Source organism: Oncorhynchus masou, chromosome 7, assembly GCF_036934945.1.
Source record: "Oncorhynchus masou masou isolate Uvic2021 chromosome 7, UVic_Omas_1.1, whole genome shotgun sequence".
NCBI lineage: Eukaryota > Metazoa > Chordata > Actinopteri > Salmoniformes > Salmonidae > Oncorhynchus > Oncorhynchus masou.
In genome coordinates this window covers 5,385,514-5,400,293 of record NC_088218.1, presented here as the reverse complement: position 1 = coordinate 5,400,293, position 14,780 = coordinate 5,385,514, and the positions used below count along the sequence as shown (strand labels likewise).

The 14,780-nt window shown below is 45.7% G+C and overlaps 2 protein-coding genes across 2 annotated transcripts in view; one reads left to right on the top strand and one right to left on the bottom strand.

Moving 5' to 3' along the window:
- Nucleotides 1–4,556, bottom strand: part of LOC135542897 (cilia- and flagella-associated protein 47-like) — a 22,007-nt gene extending 17,451 nt beyond the window's left edge. The window contains exon 1 of the mRNA XM_064970043.1: nucleotides 4,498–4,556. Coding sequence (XP_064826115.1) covers nucleotides 4,498–4,556 — 59 coding nt within the window. The remainder of the gene's footprint in view (nucleotides 1–4,497) is intronic.
- LOC135542929 (dystrophin-like) overlaps nucleotides 1–14,780 on the top strand; it is a gene marked incomplete at its 5' end in the record, with an annotated part of 841,859 nt that overhangs the window by 436,556 nt on the left and 390,523 nt on the right.

The following is a 14,780-nucleotide window of genomic DNA, read 5'->3' as shown; positions in this document are numbered from 1 at the left end:
TGTCTGTGTGTTGGGATAAGAGGGGCCTGGGTCGTTCCCTGGTGTCTGTGTGTTGGGATAAGAGGAGCCTGGGTCGTTCCCTGGTGTCTGTGTGTTGGGATAAGAGGGGCCTGGGTCGTTCCCTGGTGTCTGTGTGTTGGGATAAGAGGAGCCTGGGTGGTGTTGGGATAAGAGGAGCCTGGGTGGATTCCCTGGTGTCTGTGTGTTGGGATAAGAGGAGCCTGGGTCGTTCCCTGGTGTCTGTGTGTTGGGATAAGAGGGGCCTGGGTCGTTCCCTGGTGTCTGTGTGTCTGTGTGTTGGGATAAGAGGAGCCTGGGTCGTTCCCTGGTGTCTGTGTGTTGGGATAAGAGGAGCCTGGGTCGTTCCCTGGTGTCTGTGTGTCTGTGTGTTGGGATAAGAGGAGCCTGGGTCGTTCCCTGGTGTCTGTGTGTTGGGATAAGAGGAGCCTGGGTCGTTCCCTGGTGTCTGTGTGTTGGGATAAGAGGGGCCTGGGTTGTTCCCTGGTGTCTGTGTGTTGGGATAAGAGGGGCCTGGGTCGTTCCCTGGTGTCTGTGTGTTGGGATAAGAGGAGCCTGGGTCGTTCCCTGGTGTCTGTGTGTCTGTGTGTTGGGATAAGAGGAGCCTGGGTCGTTCCCTGGTGCCTGTGTGTTGGGATAAGAGAGGCATGGGTCGTTCCCTGGTGCCTGTGTGTTGGGATAAGAGGAGCCTGGGTCGTTCCCTGGTGTCTGTGTGTTGGGATAAGAGGGGCCTGGGTCGTTCCCTGGTGTCTGTGTGTTGGGATAAGAGGAGCCTGGGTCGTTCCCTGGTGCCTGTGTGTTGGGATAAGAGGGGCCTGGGTCGTTCCCTGGTGTCTGTGTGTTGGGATAAGAGGAGCCTGGGTCGTTCCCTGGTGTCTGTGTGTCTGTGTGTTGGGATAAGAGGAGCCTGGGTCGTTCCCTGGTGCCTGTGTGTTGGGATAAGAGAGGCATGGGTCGTTCCCTGGTGTCTGTGTGTTGGGATAAGAGGGGCCTGGGTCGTTCCCTGGTGTCTGTGTGTTGGGATAAGAGGGGCCTGGGTCGTTCCCTGGTGTCTGTGTGTCTGTGTGTTGGGATAAGAGGAGCCTGGGTCGTTCCCTGGTGTCTGTGTGTCTGTGTGTCTGTGTGTTGGGATAAGAGGGGCCTGGGTCGTTCCCTGGTGTCTGTGTGTCTGTGTTTCTGTGTGTTGGGATATGAGGGGCCTGGGTCGTTCCCTGGTGTCTGTGTGTCTGTGTTTCTGTGTGTTGGGATATGAGGGGCCTGGGTCGTTCCCTGGTGTCTGTGTGTCTGTGTGTCTGTGTGTTGGGATAAGAGGAGCCTGGGTCGTTCCCTGGTGTCTGTGTGTCTGTGTGTCTGTGTGTTGGGATAAGAGGGGCCTGGGTCGTTCCCTGGTGTCTGTGTGTTGGGATAAGAGGAGCCTGGGTCGTTACCTGGTGTCTGTGTGTTGGTATAAGAGGGGCCTGGGTCGTTCCCTGGTGTCTGTGTGTTGGGATAAGAGGGGCCTGGGTCGTTCCCTGGTGTCTGTGTGTTGGGATAAGAGGAGCCTGGGTCGTTACCTGGTGTCTGTGTGTTGGTATAAGAGGGGCCTGGGTCGTTCCCTGGTGTCTGTGTGTCTGTGTGTCTGTGTGTTGGGATAAGAGGGGCCTGGGTCGTTCCCTGGTGTCTGTGTGTTGGGATAAGAGGGGCCTGGGTCGTTCCCTGGTGTCTGTGTGTTGGGATAAGAGGAGCCTGGGTCGTTCCCTGGTGTCTGTGTGTGTGTGTCTGTGTGTGTGTGTGTTAGTGTGTGTGTGTGTGTGTTCGCGTGTGTGCGTGTGTTATGTGTGTGTGTATCTGTGGGAGCCTGTGTGTTATGTGTGTGTGTATCTGTGGGAGCATGTGTGTTATGTGTGTGTGTATCTGTGGGAGCATGTGTGTTATGTGTGTGTGTATCTGTGGGAGCATGTGTGTTGTGTGTGTGTATCTGTGGGAGCATGTGTGTTATGTGTGTGTGTATCTGTGGGAGCATGGGTGTTATGTGTGTGTGTGTCTGTGGGAGCATGTGTGTTATGTGTGTGTGTATCTGTGGGAGCATGTGTGTTATGTGTGTGTGTATCTGTGGGAGCATGCATATATGTGTGTTATGTGTGTGTGTATCTGTGGGAGCATGCATATGTGTGTGTTATGTGTGTGTGTGTGTTCGCGTGTGTGCGTGTGTTATGTGTGCGTGTATCTGTGGGAGCATGTATATGTGTGTTAGTTACTGTGTTTCTGGATGTATTACGATGGTCTGTCTGTCTGTCTGTCTGTCTGTCTGTCTGTCTGTCTGTCTGTCTGGCTGTCTGTCTGTCTGGCTGTCTGTCTGGCTGTGCTTGGTAGAGCTGGGCTGGCTGAGTTCTCCTGGCCACTCCAGCTTAAGTGCTTTCATTTGAGAGGATGAACGGTAGACAGACCCTTATTATGGCAGAGAGAACACAGTCACTAAACCAGGCAGCCAGCCAGCTAGCCAATCAGCCAGTCAGCCAGCCAGCTAGCCAATCAGCCAGTCAGCCAGTCAGCCAGTCACTAAACCAGGCAGCCAGCCAGCTAGCCAATCAGCCAGTCAGCCAGTCACTTCACCAGCCAGTCAGCCAGTCAGCCAGTCAGCCAGTCAGCCAGTCAGTCAGCCAGTCAGCCAGTCACTTCACCAGCCAGTCAGCCAGTCAGCCAGTCAGCCAGTCAGTCAGCCAGTCAGCCAGTCACTTCACCAGCCAGTCAGTCAGCCAGTCAGCCAGTCAGCCAGTCAGCCAGTCAGTCAGTCGGCTCAGCCTTTCTCTACACTGACCATTATTCCAGTGTCTATCTCTCAGCCAAAAGGCTACAAACTAACTGATGTTTCCTGCTATCTTGTCTCATGCTAGCAGTGTTGTGTTGGTGGTTTGTTGGCTGACTCTAGTCTGGCTGATAACATCTACACTAAGGTTACTTCCTAAGGTTACTATTCCCTATATACTATACTACTTTTGACCAGAACCTTGAAGTCAGGTCAGGTCAGGGTGTTCAGTCAGTAAATGGAACTCTCAGAATGTCAATGCCACAGGAAGCAGGAAGTGAGTGAGTCAGAATAGGAAGTAATGATGTCTATCAGTCTGCCTATCAGAGTGTCTCTAGAGAAATCACAGTGCTTACACTGCAACGTTGTTAGAGCCACACCAAAGTCTCCTCACACAGAAGCACTGCTTCTAACAGAGTCCGTTTATCAGTTATCAGCTCCAAACTTCAGAGAGACAGAGAGAGCTCCATTATGTTATCAATGGACAGCTCTGTAGCCAAGAGGAGATAAAGACTACCTCAGATTGCTACAGAACTGCTTCTATACCTTACAGAATGTGGCCTTCACAGAGGTCCTAGCTGGCCGCACTTAAAATCTATTATATTTCCTCAAGCTTCGATATGTTAAAACAAATATTTCTCTATCCATCGCTTTTAAATTTTTCTATGCTTCCTGACTGTCTGGCTTTTGTTTTGATGACTGTTATCAAGCTGGACAGAGTGAAGAGACTATAGATGACTGTTATCATGCTGCACAGAGTGAAGAGACTATAGATGACTGTTATCAAGCTGGACAGAGTGAAGAGACTATAGATGACTGTTATCAAGCTGGACAGAGTGAAGAGACTATAGATGACTGTTATCAAGCTGCACAGAGTGAAGAGACTATAGATAACTGTTATCAAGCTGGACAGAGTGAAGAGACTATAGATGACTGTTATCTAGCTGGACAGAGTGAAGAGACTATAGATGACTGTTATCAAGCTGCACAGAGTGAAGAGACTATAGATGACTGTTATCAAGCTGGACAGAGTGAAGAGACTATAGATGACTGTTATCAAGCTGGACAGAGTGAAGAGACTATAGATGACTGTTATCAAGCTGGACAGAGTGAAGAGACTATAGATGACTGTTATCAAGCTGGACAGAGTGTAGAGGCTATAGATTACTGTTTCAAGCTGGACAGAGTGAAGAGACTATAGATGACTGTTATCAAGCTGGACATGGTGAAGAGACTATAGATGACTGTTATCAAGCTGGACAGAGTGAAGAGATAATAGATGTTGATTGATATCATTTTTGTTCAACAACGACAAAAAATTAACTTGTGGGCTGAATTGAACAGGCTCAAAGACCAGATCCGGCCTGCAGACCTTGAGTTGAACACATGTGCCTTGAACACATAAATCTTTAAACTAAAAGCTGCACAGAACTGAAAGGCTAATAAAGAGATCTACTTTAGAAATATTCTGGTCTCCCTACCCTTTCTGGTTACCTCTTCCAGGTTTGTGTGTGTGTGTGTGTGTGTGTGTGTGTGTGTGTGTGTGTGTGTACACAAAGAAGTCCATTAGGTTACAGCTGCAGAGAGAGAGTGCTGACTGCAGCCATGTCTTTCCCCTCATATCACTCCACTAAAAAGCCTTTTCCTTTTCCATGACACACAACCTCCCTGTAACACTCACACTTCCCTGTCACAGGAGAGCCTCCTCCGGAACCATGCCTCTCTCACACAGGAGAGCCTCCTCCGGAACCATGCCTCTCTCACACAGGAGAGCCTACAGACCTCGGAGGGCCCTGTCCACTCCTACAGACCTCGGAGGGCCCGGTTCACTCCTACAGACCTCGGAGGGCCCGGTTCACTCCTACAGACCTCGGAGGGCCCTGTTCACTCCTACAGACCTCGGAGGGCCCGGTTCCCTGCTCACCCGGTTCCTACAGACCTCGGAGGGCCCTGTTCACTCCTACAGACCTCGGAGGCCTGGTTGACTTCACAGAAAGGTAGGCAAGCACACACACACCAAGCTCTACCTCCTCCTCAGAGCCAAGCCAGCTCACACCAGCATCTCAGAGCCAAGCCACCTTCCACCAGCATCTCAGAGCCAAGCCACCTCCCACCAGCATCTCAGAGCCCAGCCATCTCCTCTCCAGCATCTCAGAGCCCAGTCACCTCCCACCAGCATCTCAGAGCCGAGTCCAGTAACAACAGCCCAGTCCAGTACCAACAGCCCAGTCCAGTAACAATCCCCTTAAAATCACAGTGAACTTGGCTTTGTCCCGACTGAGATCAATACCAGAAGCAATCAAATTAAGAGTGAGGACAGCTGATTCAAATCTATTGAGTCTATCTGTCCCCTCCGTGTGTCTCTGTCTGTGGCCGCGCTGCATCAACAGTATGTCATCACCTCTGACAACTCTACTACTAAACAGTATGTCATCACCTCTGACAACTCTACTACTAAACAGTATGACATCACCTCTGACAACTCTACTACTAAACAGTATGACATCACCTCTGACAACTCTACTACTAAACAGTATGTCATCACCTCTGACAACTCTACTACTAAACAGTATGTCATCACCTCTGACAACTCTACTACTAAACAGTATGACATCACCTCTGACATCTCTACTACTAAACAGTATGGCATCACCTCTGACAACTCTACTACTAAACAGTCATGTGGAAAACAGAACAGAGGTCAATAAAGGACTTCTTATTCACTCAGATTCAGTGACCACTGAGGACATTTAGTCTCCAGAGACCTGTTTGAATGAGAGTAGATACCATCTTATTAAAAGGGTTGAGACCTGTCTGAGGGAGAGTAGATACCATCTTATTAAAAGGGTGAGACCTGTCTAAGGGAGAGTAGATACCATCTTATTAAAAGGGTTGAGACCTGTCTGAGGGAGAGTAGATACCATCTTATTAAAAGGGGTGAGACCTGTCTAAGGGAGAGTAGATACCATCTTATTAAAAGGGTTGAGACCTGTCTAAGGGAGAGTAGATACCATCTTATTAAAAGGGTTGAGACCTGTCTAAGGGAGAGTAGATACCATCTTATTAAAAGGGTTGAGACCTGTCTAAGGGAGAGTAGATACCATCTTATTAAAAGGGTTGAGACCTGTCTGAGGGAGAGTAGATACCATCTTATTAAAAGGGTTGAGACCTGTCTAAGGGAGAGTAGATACCATCTTATTTAAAGGGTTGAGACCTGTCTGAGGGAGAGTAGATACCATCTTATTAAAAGGGTTGAGACCTGTCTGAGGGAGAGTAGATACCATCTTATTAAAAGGGTTGAGACCTGTCTAAGGGAGAGTAGATACCATTTTATTAAAAGGGTTGAGACCTGTCTGAGGGAGAGTAGATACCATCTTATTAAAAGGGTTGAGACCTGTCTGAGGGAGAGTAGATACCATCTTATTAAAAGGGTTGAGACCTGTCTAAGGGAGAGTAGATACCATCTTATTAAAAGGGTTGAGACCTGTCTAAGGGAGAGTAGATACCATCTTATTAAAAGGGTTGAGACCTGTCTAAGGGAGAGTAGATACCATCTTATTAAAAGGGTTGAGACCTGTCTGAGGGAGAGTAGATACCATCTTATTAAAAGGGTTGAGACCTGTCTAAGGGAGAGTAGATACCATCTTATTAAAAGGGTTGAGACCTGTCTAAGGGAGAGTAGATACCATCTTATTAAAAGGGTTGAGACCTGTCTGAGGGAGAGTAGATACCATCTTATTTAAAGGGCTGAGACCTGTCTAAGGGAGAGTAGATACCATCTTATTAAAAGGGTTGAGACCTGTCTGAGGGAGAGTAGATACCATCTTATTAAAAGGGTTGAGACCTGTCTGAGGGAGAGTAGATACCATCTTATTAAAAGGGTTGAGACCTGTCTGAGGGAGAGTAGATACCATCTTATTAAAAGGGTTGAGACCTGTCTAAGGGAGAGTAGATACCATCTTATTAAAAGGGTTGAGACCTGTCTAAGGGAGAGTAGATACCATCTTATTAAAAGGGTTGAGACCTGTCTGAGGGAGAGTAGATACCATCTTATTAAAAGGGTTGAGACCTGTCTAAGGGAGAGTAGATACCATCTTATTAAAAGGGTTGAGACCTGTCTAAGGGAGAGTAGATACCATCTTATTAAAAGGGTTGAGACCTGTCTGAGGGAGAGTAGATACTGTACCATCTAATTAAAAGGTATTGGTCTATTGTAGCAGTAGGGTAGCCTGGGTACCAGTCTGATTGTGCCATCATGCCACTCCTTGGCTAGCAGTAGAGCAGACTGAGTAAGTAGTCCATAGAAATCAAGTTATTACTGTCCTCGCTCTCTGTGGCCGCCTCCTAAAATCATTTCCCTTCAATTGGTTTCAATTGAAAATGTTGCCAGCTCTCCAAGTCTTTCAACCCCAGATGACTCAATAACAGCTTCCCTTTAGAGGGCCTACCAGTTCATTGAGGAGAGAAGTTTGAAAAGGATGTGCGTCATTCAGTCACTGGTTCTAGTCCAAAGACAGAGACAGACTGACTCAGACCAACTACTCTCTCTCTCTCTACCTCTTTCTCTGTTTCTCTCATTGTTTCTCTCTACCTCTTTCCCTGTTTCTCTCTCTACCTCTCCTTCTCTGTTTCTCTCTCTCTCTCCCCCTCTCTCCCTTTGACACAGCTCTCCTTCTGCATCATCATGATAATCCACTGCCCCTTCTGCACTTTTTGTTACTCACAGGGTTCAATACACTCACAAATACTCTGTCTCTCAATTCAATTAAATTCAATTCAAGGGCTTTATTGGCATGGGAAACATGTGTTAACATTGCCAAAGCAAGTAAGGTAGATAATATATAAAGTGAAATAAACAATAAAAATTAACAGTAGACATCACACATACAGAAGTTTCAAAACAATAAAGATATTACAAATGTCATATTATATATATATATATAAATACAGTGTTTTAACAATGTATAAATGGTAAAGGACACAAGATAAAATAAATAAGCATAGATATGGGTTGTATTTACAATGGTGCGTGTTCTTCACTGGTTGCCCTTTTCTTGTGGCAACAGGTCACAAATCTTGCTGCTCTGATGGCACACTGTGGAATTTCACCCAGTATATATGGGAGTTTTTCAAAATTGGATTTGTTTTCGAATTCTTTGTGGATCTGTGTAATCTGAGGGAAATATGTCTCTCTAATATGGTCATACATTGGGCAGGAGGTTAGGAAGTGCAGCTCAGTTTCCACCTCATTTTGTGGGCAGTGAGCACATAGCCTGTCTTCTCTTGAGAGCCATGTCTGCCTACGGCGGCCTTTCTCAATAGCAAGGCTATGCTCGCTGAGTCTGTATATAGTCAAAGATTTCCTTAATTTTGGGTCTCTCTCTATCTTTTCCCTTTCTCTCTCTCTCTTGTTGTTCTATCTGTCTCTCTCTCTCTCTACCTGTCTCTCTCTCTCTCTTGTCGTTCTATCTATCTGTCTCTCTCTCTCTTGTCGTTCTATCTATCTGTCTCTCTCTCTCTCTTGTCGTTCTATCTATCTGTCTCTCTCTCTCTTGTCGTTCTATCTGTCTGTCTCTCTCTCGTCGTTCTATCTATCTGTCTCTCTCTCGTCGTTCTATCTATCTGTCTCTCTCTCGTCGTTCTATCTATCTGTCTCTCTCTCGTCGTTCTATCTGTCTCTCTCTTGTCGTTCTATCTGTCTGTCTCTCTCTCTTGTCGTTCTATCTGTCTGTCTCTCTCTCTCTTGTCGTTCTATCTGTCTGTCTCTCTCTCTTGTCGTTCGATCTATCTGTCTCTCTCTCGTCTATCTATCTATCTGTCTCTCTTGTCATTCTATCTATCTGTCTCTCTCTCTTGTCATTCTATCTATCTGTCTCTCTCTCTTGTTGTTCTGTCTGTCTCTCTCTCGTCTATCTATCTATCTGTCTCTCTTGTCATTCTATCTATCTATCTGTCTCCCTCTCTCTTGTCGTTCTATCTATCGGTCTCTCTCTCTCTCTCTTGTCGTTCTATCTATCTGTCTCTCTCTCTTGTTGTTCTATCTCTCTGTATTTTTGAGACACACTCAAAAGAGCAGCACCTGTGTCTAAAAGCTTGTTCAGCTCCAGAATAAATCAGGCCTCTTGTGTAACAGGAGCCCATCCCCAGGTCTTCTGACTCAGGATTAACAACAGGGGGGGTAGAGACTCAGAGGGGAGCTTCCCAAAAGCTGTTACCAAACATGCTTCTTTGCCAGTACTCTCTCTCCAATTCTGGGGAATTCACCCTGTCTTTACCCTGCTCTGAGTCAGACAGCCTGGGGTCGGTGAGTTGGATACTAGTGTAGGACAGCGTTTCCCAAACTCAGTCTTGGGGACCTCAAGGAGTGCACATTTTTGTTTTTGTCCACAACACAACTGATTTAAATAATCAACTCGTCATTGAGGTTTGATTATTTGAATAAGCAAAACTTATTAGAAAGTTTCTTCAAGTGCAGTCACAAAAACCGTCAAACGCTATGATGAAACTGGCTCTCATGAGAACCGCCACAGAAAAGGAAGACCTAGAGTTACTTCTGCTGCAGAGGATAAGCTCATTAGAGTTACCAGCCTCAGGAATTGCAGCCCAATAAATGCTTCACAGAGTTCAAGTAAGAAACACATCTCAACATCAACTGTTCAGAGGAGACTGCGTGAATCAGGACTTCATGGTTGAATTGCTGCAAAGAAACCACTACGAAAGGACACCAATAAGAAGAAGAGACTTGCTTGGACCAAGAAACACGAGCAATGGACATGAGACCAGCGGAAATCTGACATTTGGTCTGATGAGTCCAAATGTTAGATTTTTAGTTCCAACCACCGTGTCTTTGTGAGACGCAGAGTAGGTGAATGGATGATCTCGCATGTGTGGTTCTCGCCGTGAAGCATGGAGGAGGAGGTGTGATGGTGTGGGGGTGCTTTACTGGTGACACTGTCTGTGATTTAATGATAATTAAAGGCACACTGCCGTGATACACCATCCAATCTGGTTTTCACTTAGTGAGACTATCATTTGTTTTTCAACAGGACAATGACCCAAAACACACATCCAGGCTGTGTAAGGGCTATTTGACAAAGGAGAGTGATGGAGTGCTACATCAGATGACCTGGCCTCCACAATCTCCTGACTTTAACCCAATTGAGATGGTTTGGAATGAGTTGGACCGCAAAGGGAAGGAAAAGCAGCCAACAAGTGCTCAGCATATGTGGGAACCCCTTCAAGACTGTTGGAAAAGCATTCCAGGTGAAGCTGGTTGAGAGAATGCCAAGAGTGTGCAACGCTGTCATCAAAGCAAAGGGTAGCTACTTTGAAGAATCTAAAATACCTTTTTGGTTACGACATGATTCCATATGTGTTATTTCATAGTTTTGATGTCTTCACCATTATTGTACCTATCATTAACCCTTAAATGAATTTTGACTGGTACTGTACATATATACAGTTGAAGTCGGAAGTTTACATACACCTTAGCCAAATACATTTTAGCTCAGTTTTTCACAATTCCTGACATGTAGTCCTGGTAAAAATGCCCTGTCTCAGGTCAGTTAGGATCACCACTTAATTTTAAGAATGTGAAATGTCAGAATAATAGTACCTGTTTCCTTCAGCATCTTCACAAGGTCCTTTGCTGTTGTTCTGGGATTTATTTCCACTTTTCGCGCCAAAGTATGTTCATCTCTAGGAGACAGAATGCGTCTCCTTCCTGAGCCGTATGATAGCTGCATGGTCCCATGGTGTTTATACTTGCGTACTATTGTTTGTACATATGAACGTGGTACCTTCAGGCATTTGGAAATTGCCTCCAAGGATGAACCAGACTTGTGGAGGTCTACAATGTTTTTTCTGAGGTCTTGGCAGATTTCTTTTGATTTTCCCATGATGTCAAGCAACGAGGCACTGAGTTTGAAGGTAGGACTTGAAATACATCCACAGGTATACCTCCAATTGACTCAAATGATGTCAATTAGCCTATCAGAAGCTTTTAAAGCCATGACATTTTCTGGAATTTTTCACGCTGTTTAGAGGCACAGTCAATTTAGTGTATGTAAACTTCTGACCCACTGGAATTGTGATACAGTGAATTATAAGTGAAATAATCTGTCTGTAAACAATTGTTGGAAAAATGACTTGTGTCATGCACAATGTAGATGTCCTAACCGACTTGCCAAAACTATAACTTTTTTTTGTGGGGGGGGGGCTTTCTGAGGGCCTTTGGAAGGCAGCCAGTTGCCCATCCCTGCTGTTGATTATGCCGTCCTCCCACCACACTCAGAACAGAGCCTCGGAATCTCAGTCCTCTTTATTGTAGGATACTGTATAATACTGTAGGATACTGTAGGATACTGTATGATACTGTAGGATACTGTAGGATACTGTAGGATACTGTAGAATACTGTAGGATACGGTAGAATACTGATACTAGAATACAGTAGAATACTGTAGAATACTGTAGAATACTGTAGAATACAGTAGAATACTGTAGGATACTGTAGAATACTGTAGGATACTGTAGGATACTGTAGAATACTGTAGGATATGGTAGAATACTGTAGGATATGGTAGAATACTGTAGGATACTGTAGGATACAGTAGAATACTGATACTAGAATACAGTACAATACTGTAGAATACTGTAGGATACTGTAGAATACTGTAGGATACTGTAGAATACTGTAGAATACTGTAGGATACTGTAGGATACTGTAGGATACTGTAGAATACTGTAGGATACTGTAGGATACGGTAGAATACTGTAGGATACTGTAGGATACTGTAGAATACTGATACTAGAATACTGTAGAATACTGTAGGATACTGTAGAATACAGTAGAATACTGTAGAATACTGTAGAATACTGTAGGATACTGTAGGATACTGTAGGATACTGTAGGATACGGTAGAATACTGTAGGATACTGTAGGATACTGTAGGATACTGATACTAGAATACAGTAGAATACTGTAGAATACTGTAGAATACTGTAGAATACTGTAGGATACTGTAGGATACTGTAGAATACTGTAGAATGCGGTAGAATGCGGTAGAATACTGTAGAATACGGTAGAATACTGTAGGATACTGTAGGATACTGTCGAATACTGTAGAATACTGTAGGATACTGTAGAATACTGTAGAATACAGTAGAATGCGGTAGAATACTGATACTAGAATACAGTAGATTAGAACAGCCTTCATTCCTCCAGTCTCTTAAGAGCAGAACCTAGCTAGAGCCTGGCAGCTCGGTCATCTTCAATCGTTATGAAACCGGTTCTACTATAATAGAGTGTGAGGCTTCCTTCTACCCTGAAGTGGGAGTCTCTATTCAGACTGACCTTGCTAGGCGGCGGTGAGGAGAAAGGGCTTAAGCTGAACTGAAGTGTTTGGCAAAGACACACTCTCACCGGGCCGGCCTTCTACAGCCAGCCATCTCCTCTGATTTGTATGGCAAAGACACACTCTCACCGGGCCGGCCTTCTACAGCCAGCCATCTCCTCTGATTTGTATGGCAAAGACACACTCTCACCGGGCCGGCCTTCTACAGCCAGCCATCTCCTCTGATTTGTATGGCAAAGACACACTCTCACCGGGCCAGCCTTCTACAGCAAGGCATCTCCTCTGATTTGTATGGCAAAGACAAACTCTCACCGGGCCGGCCTTCTACAGCAAGGCATCTCCTCTGACTTGCGGAGAGTCTGGATCTCATGGTCGGGGTGTCTAACACTACCTACCAGGATGGTAGCAGGGTCAGGCTAGAACATGTCACATGTCAGTCATTTAGCAGACGCTCTTATCCAGAGTGACTCACAGTTAGTGGGCCCATGATTAAGATATCTCGGTGGGACAACCACACATCACAGTGTTAGTAAGTACATGTCCACAGTTAGTGGGCCCATGGTTAACATATCTCGGTGGGACAACCACACATCACAGTGCTAGTAAGTACATGTCCACAGTTAGTGGGCCCATGGTTAAGATATCTCGGTGGGACAACCACACATCACAGTGCTAGTAAGTACATGTCCACAGTTAGTGGGCCCATGGTTAAGATATCTCGGTGGGACAACCACACATCACAGTGCTAGTAAGTACATGTCCACAGTTAGTGGGCCCATGGTTAAGATATCTCGGTGGGACAACCACACATCACAGTGCTAGTAAGAACATGTTTCCTATAGCGCGTGTACAGGACATATATAAAATATGAGCTGATTAGAAAGATCAAGGAAGCACGTAGGAGACACGTGTTGCTTTAATGTGATGCGAAACTGTACCTGACACACACACACACACACACACACTAACATAATTAAACCCCCACCTTAACTCTAATAAAACCCCATAAGCAGCTTAGAAGAAAAAGCAGAATATAAAAACATAAGAAGGTTCAGTCTAAACTCCATCGTCAGATATAAGCAATTAGGGCCCTGAAACTAAAAAAATCTGGCATTTCAGGAGCTTTCTACTTCCTGTTTAAGTGCACATTAAAAAACTCTTTATGCTAACAACAGATGGCAACTGAAATATCCATTGGTCTATTCTCTCTTGGTTCCCCGCCGTAGAGTTTGGCATTGGCTAATAGTGAGTAATGGCTGCCAAAGGATCCATCTGAGAGACATGGAATTCCCTCGCCTCTCTCTCACTCTGATACACCGTGATACAGGAGAACGCATACAGGGGCAAACACACAGAAATAATACACACACACACCAAGCAGGCGTGTACACACATAAACGCACACACACAGAAGCAAACATTTCACACACACAGAAGCAAACGTTTCACACACACACACACACAGAAGCAAACGTTTCACACACACACACACAAGCATATGATGCCCACAAACACACAGGCATGAACAAACGCAGACACACAGAAGTAAACGTCACACACACAAACACACATGTACTCTCTCTCACACACACACACACACACACACACACAACACACACACACACACACACACACACACACACACACACACACACACACTGAGTTGTAATGATGCCTTCAGTGACTAGAGGGGAACAGCAAGGTGGGGGGCGAGGCCTTTCTCAGCAGGAACACAACTCCACCGCTCCAAAACAGTGAGAGGGAGTGGGTGGGCGGCAGGCTAATGGCTAAGTCACCAGCTCTAACACACACAGTCTTTTTCAACTAACCTTGTGGGGACAAACAATTCAGTCCCATTAAAAATCCTATTTTCCCTAACTCCTAAACCTAACCCTAACCCTTACCTGAAAACTAACCCGAGCTCCTAACACTAAACCTAATTCTAACTTTAACCCTAAACCCCCTAGAAATAGCATTTGACTTTGTGGGGACTAACAAAATGTCCCCAGTTGGTTAACTCTTTGTTCATTTACTATTATTTTGGGGACTTCTAGTGTAGTTAAACTCGTTCACACACACACACACACACACACACACACACCAGTTGAGGCTGCAGAGGGGAGGATGGCTCATAATATCATAATAATGGCTGGAATGGAGTCAGTGGAATGGCATCAAACACATGAACCATGATACCATTACATTTACTCAGTTCCAGCCATTAATATGAGCCGTCCTCCCCTCAGCAGCCTCCACTGACTGACACAGACGTCACACACCCATCACCTCCCACCCCGCAGTGGGAAGGACCCGTGTATAGCATTAACAGCAGTGTTAGGGCTTCCAGGCTGAGGACTGGGATGCAGAAGGGGACTGAAGCCGCGGGACAATAAGCCATCTGTCAATACAAGCAGCGATTCCCCAGGCAGCCTGCTTCCTCTGACCAGGATCCACGGCTCAATCTGTCTGCAGCGCCGGACAGGCCGGATCAACCAGGAGAAGGAAAGGAATCCCCTGGTCTCTCTCTCACTGACTGGCTGATCTGGCTGGAAACAGAGACTCACTACAGCTCAGTCTAACCTGGAGATACAGACCACAGCTCAGTCTACCTGGAGATACAGAC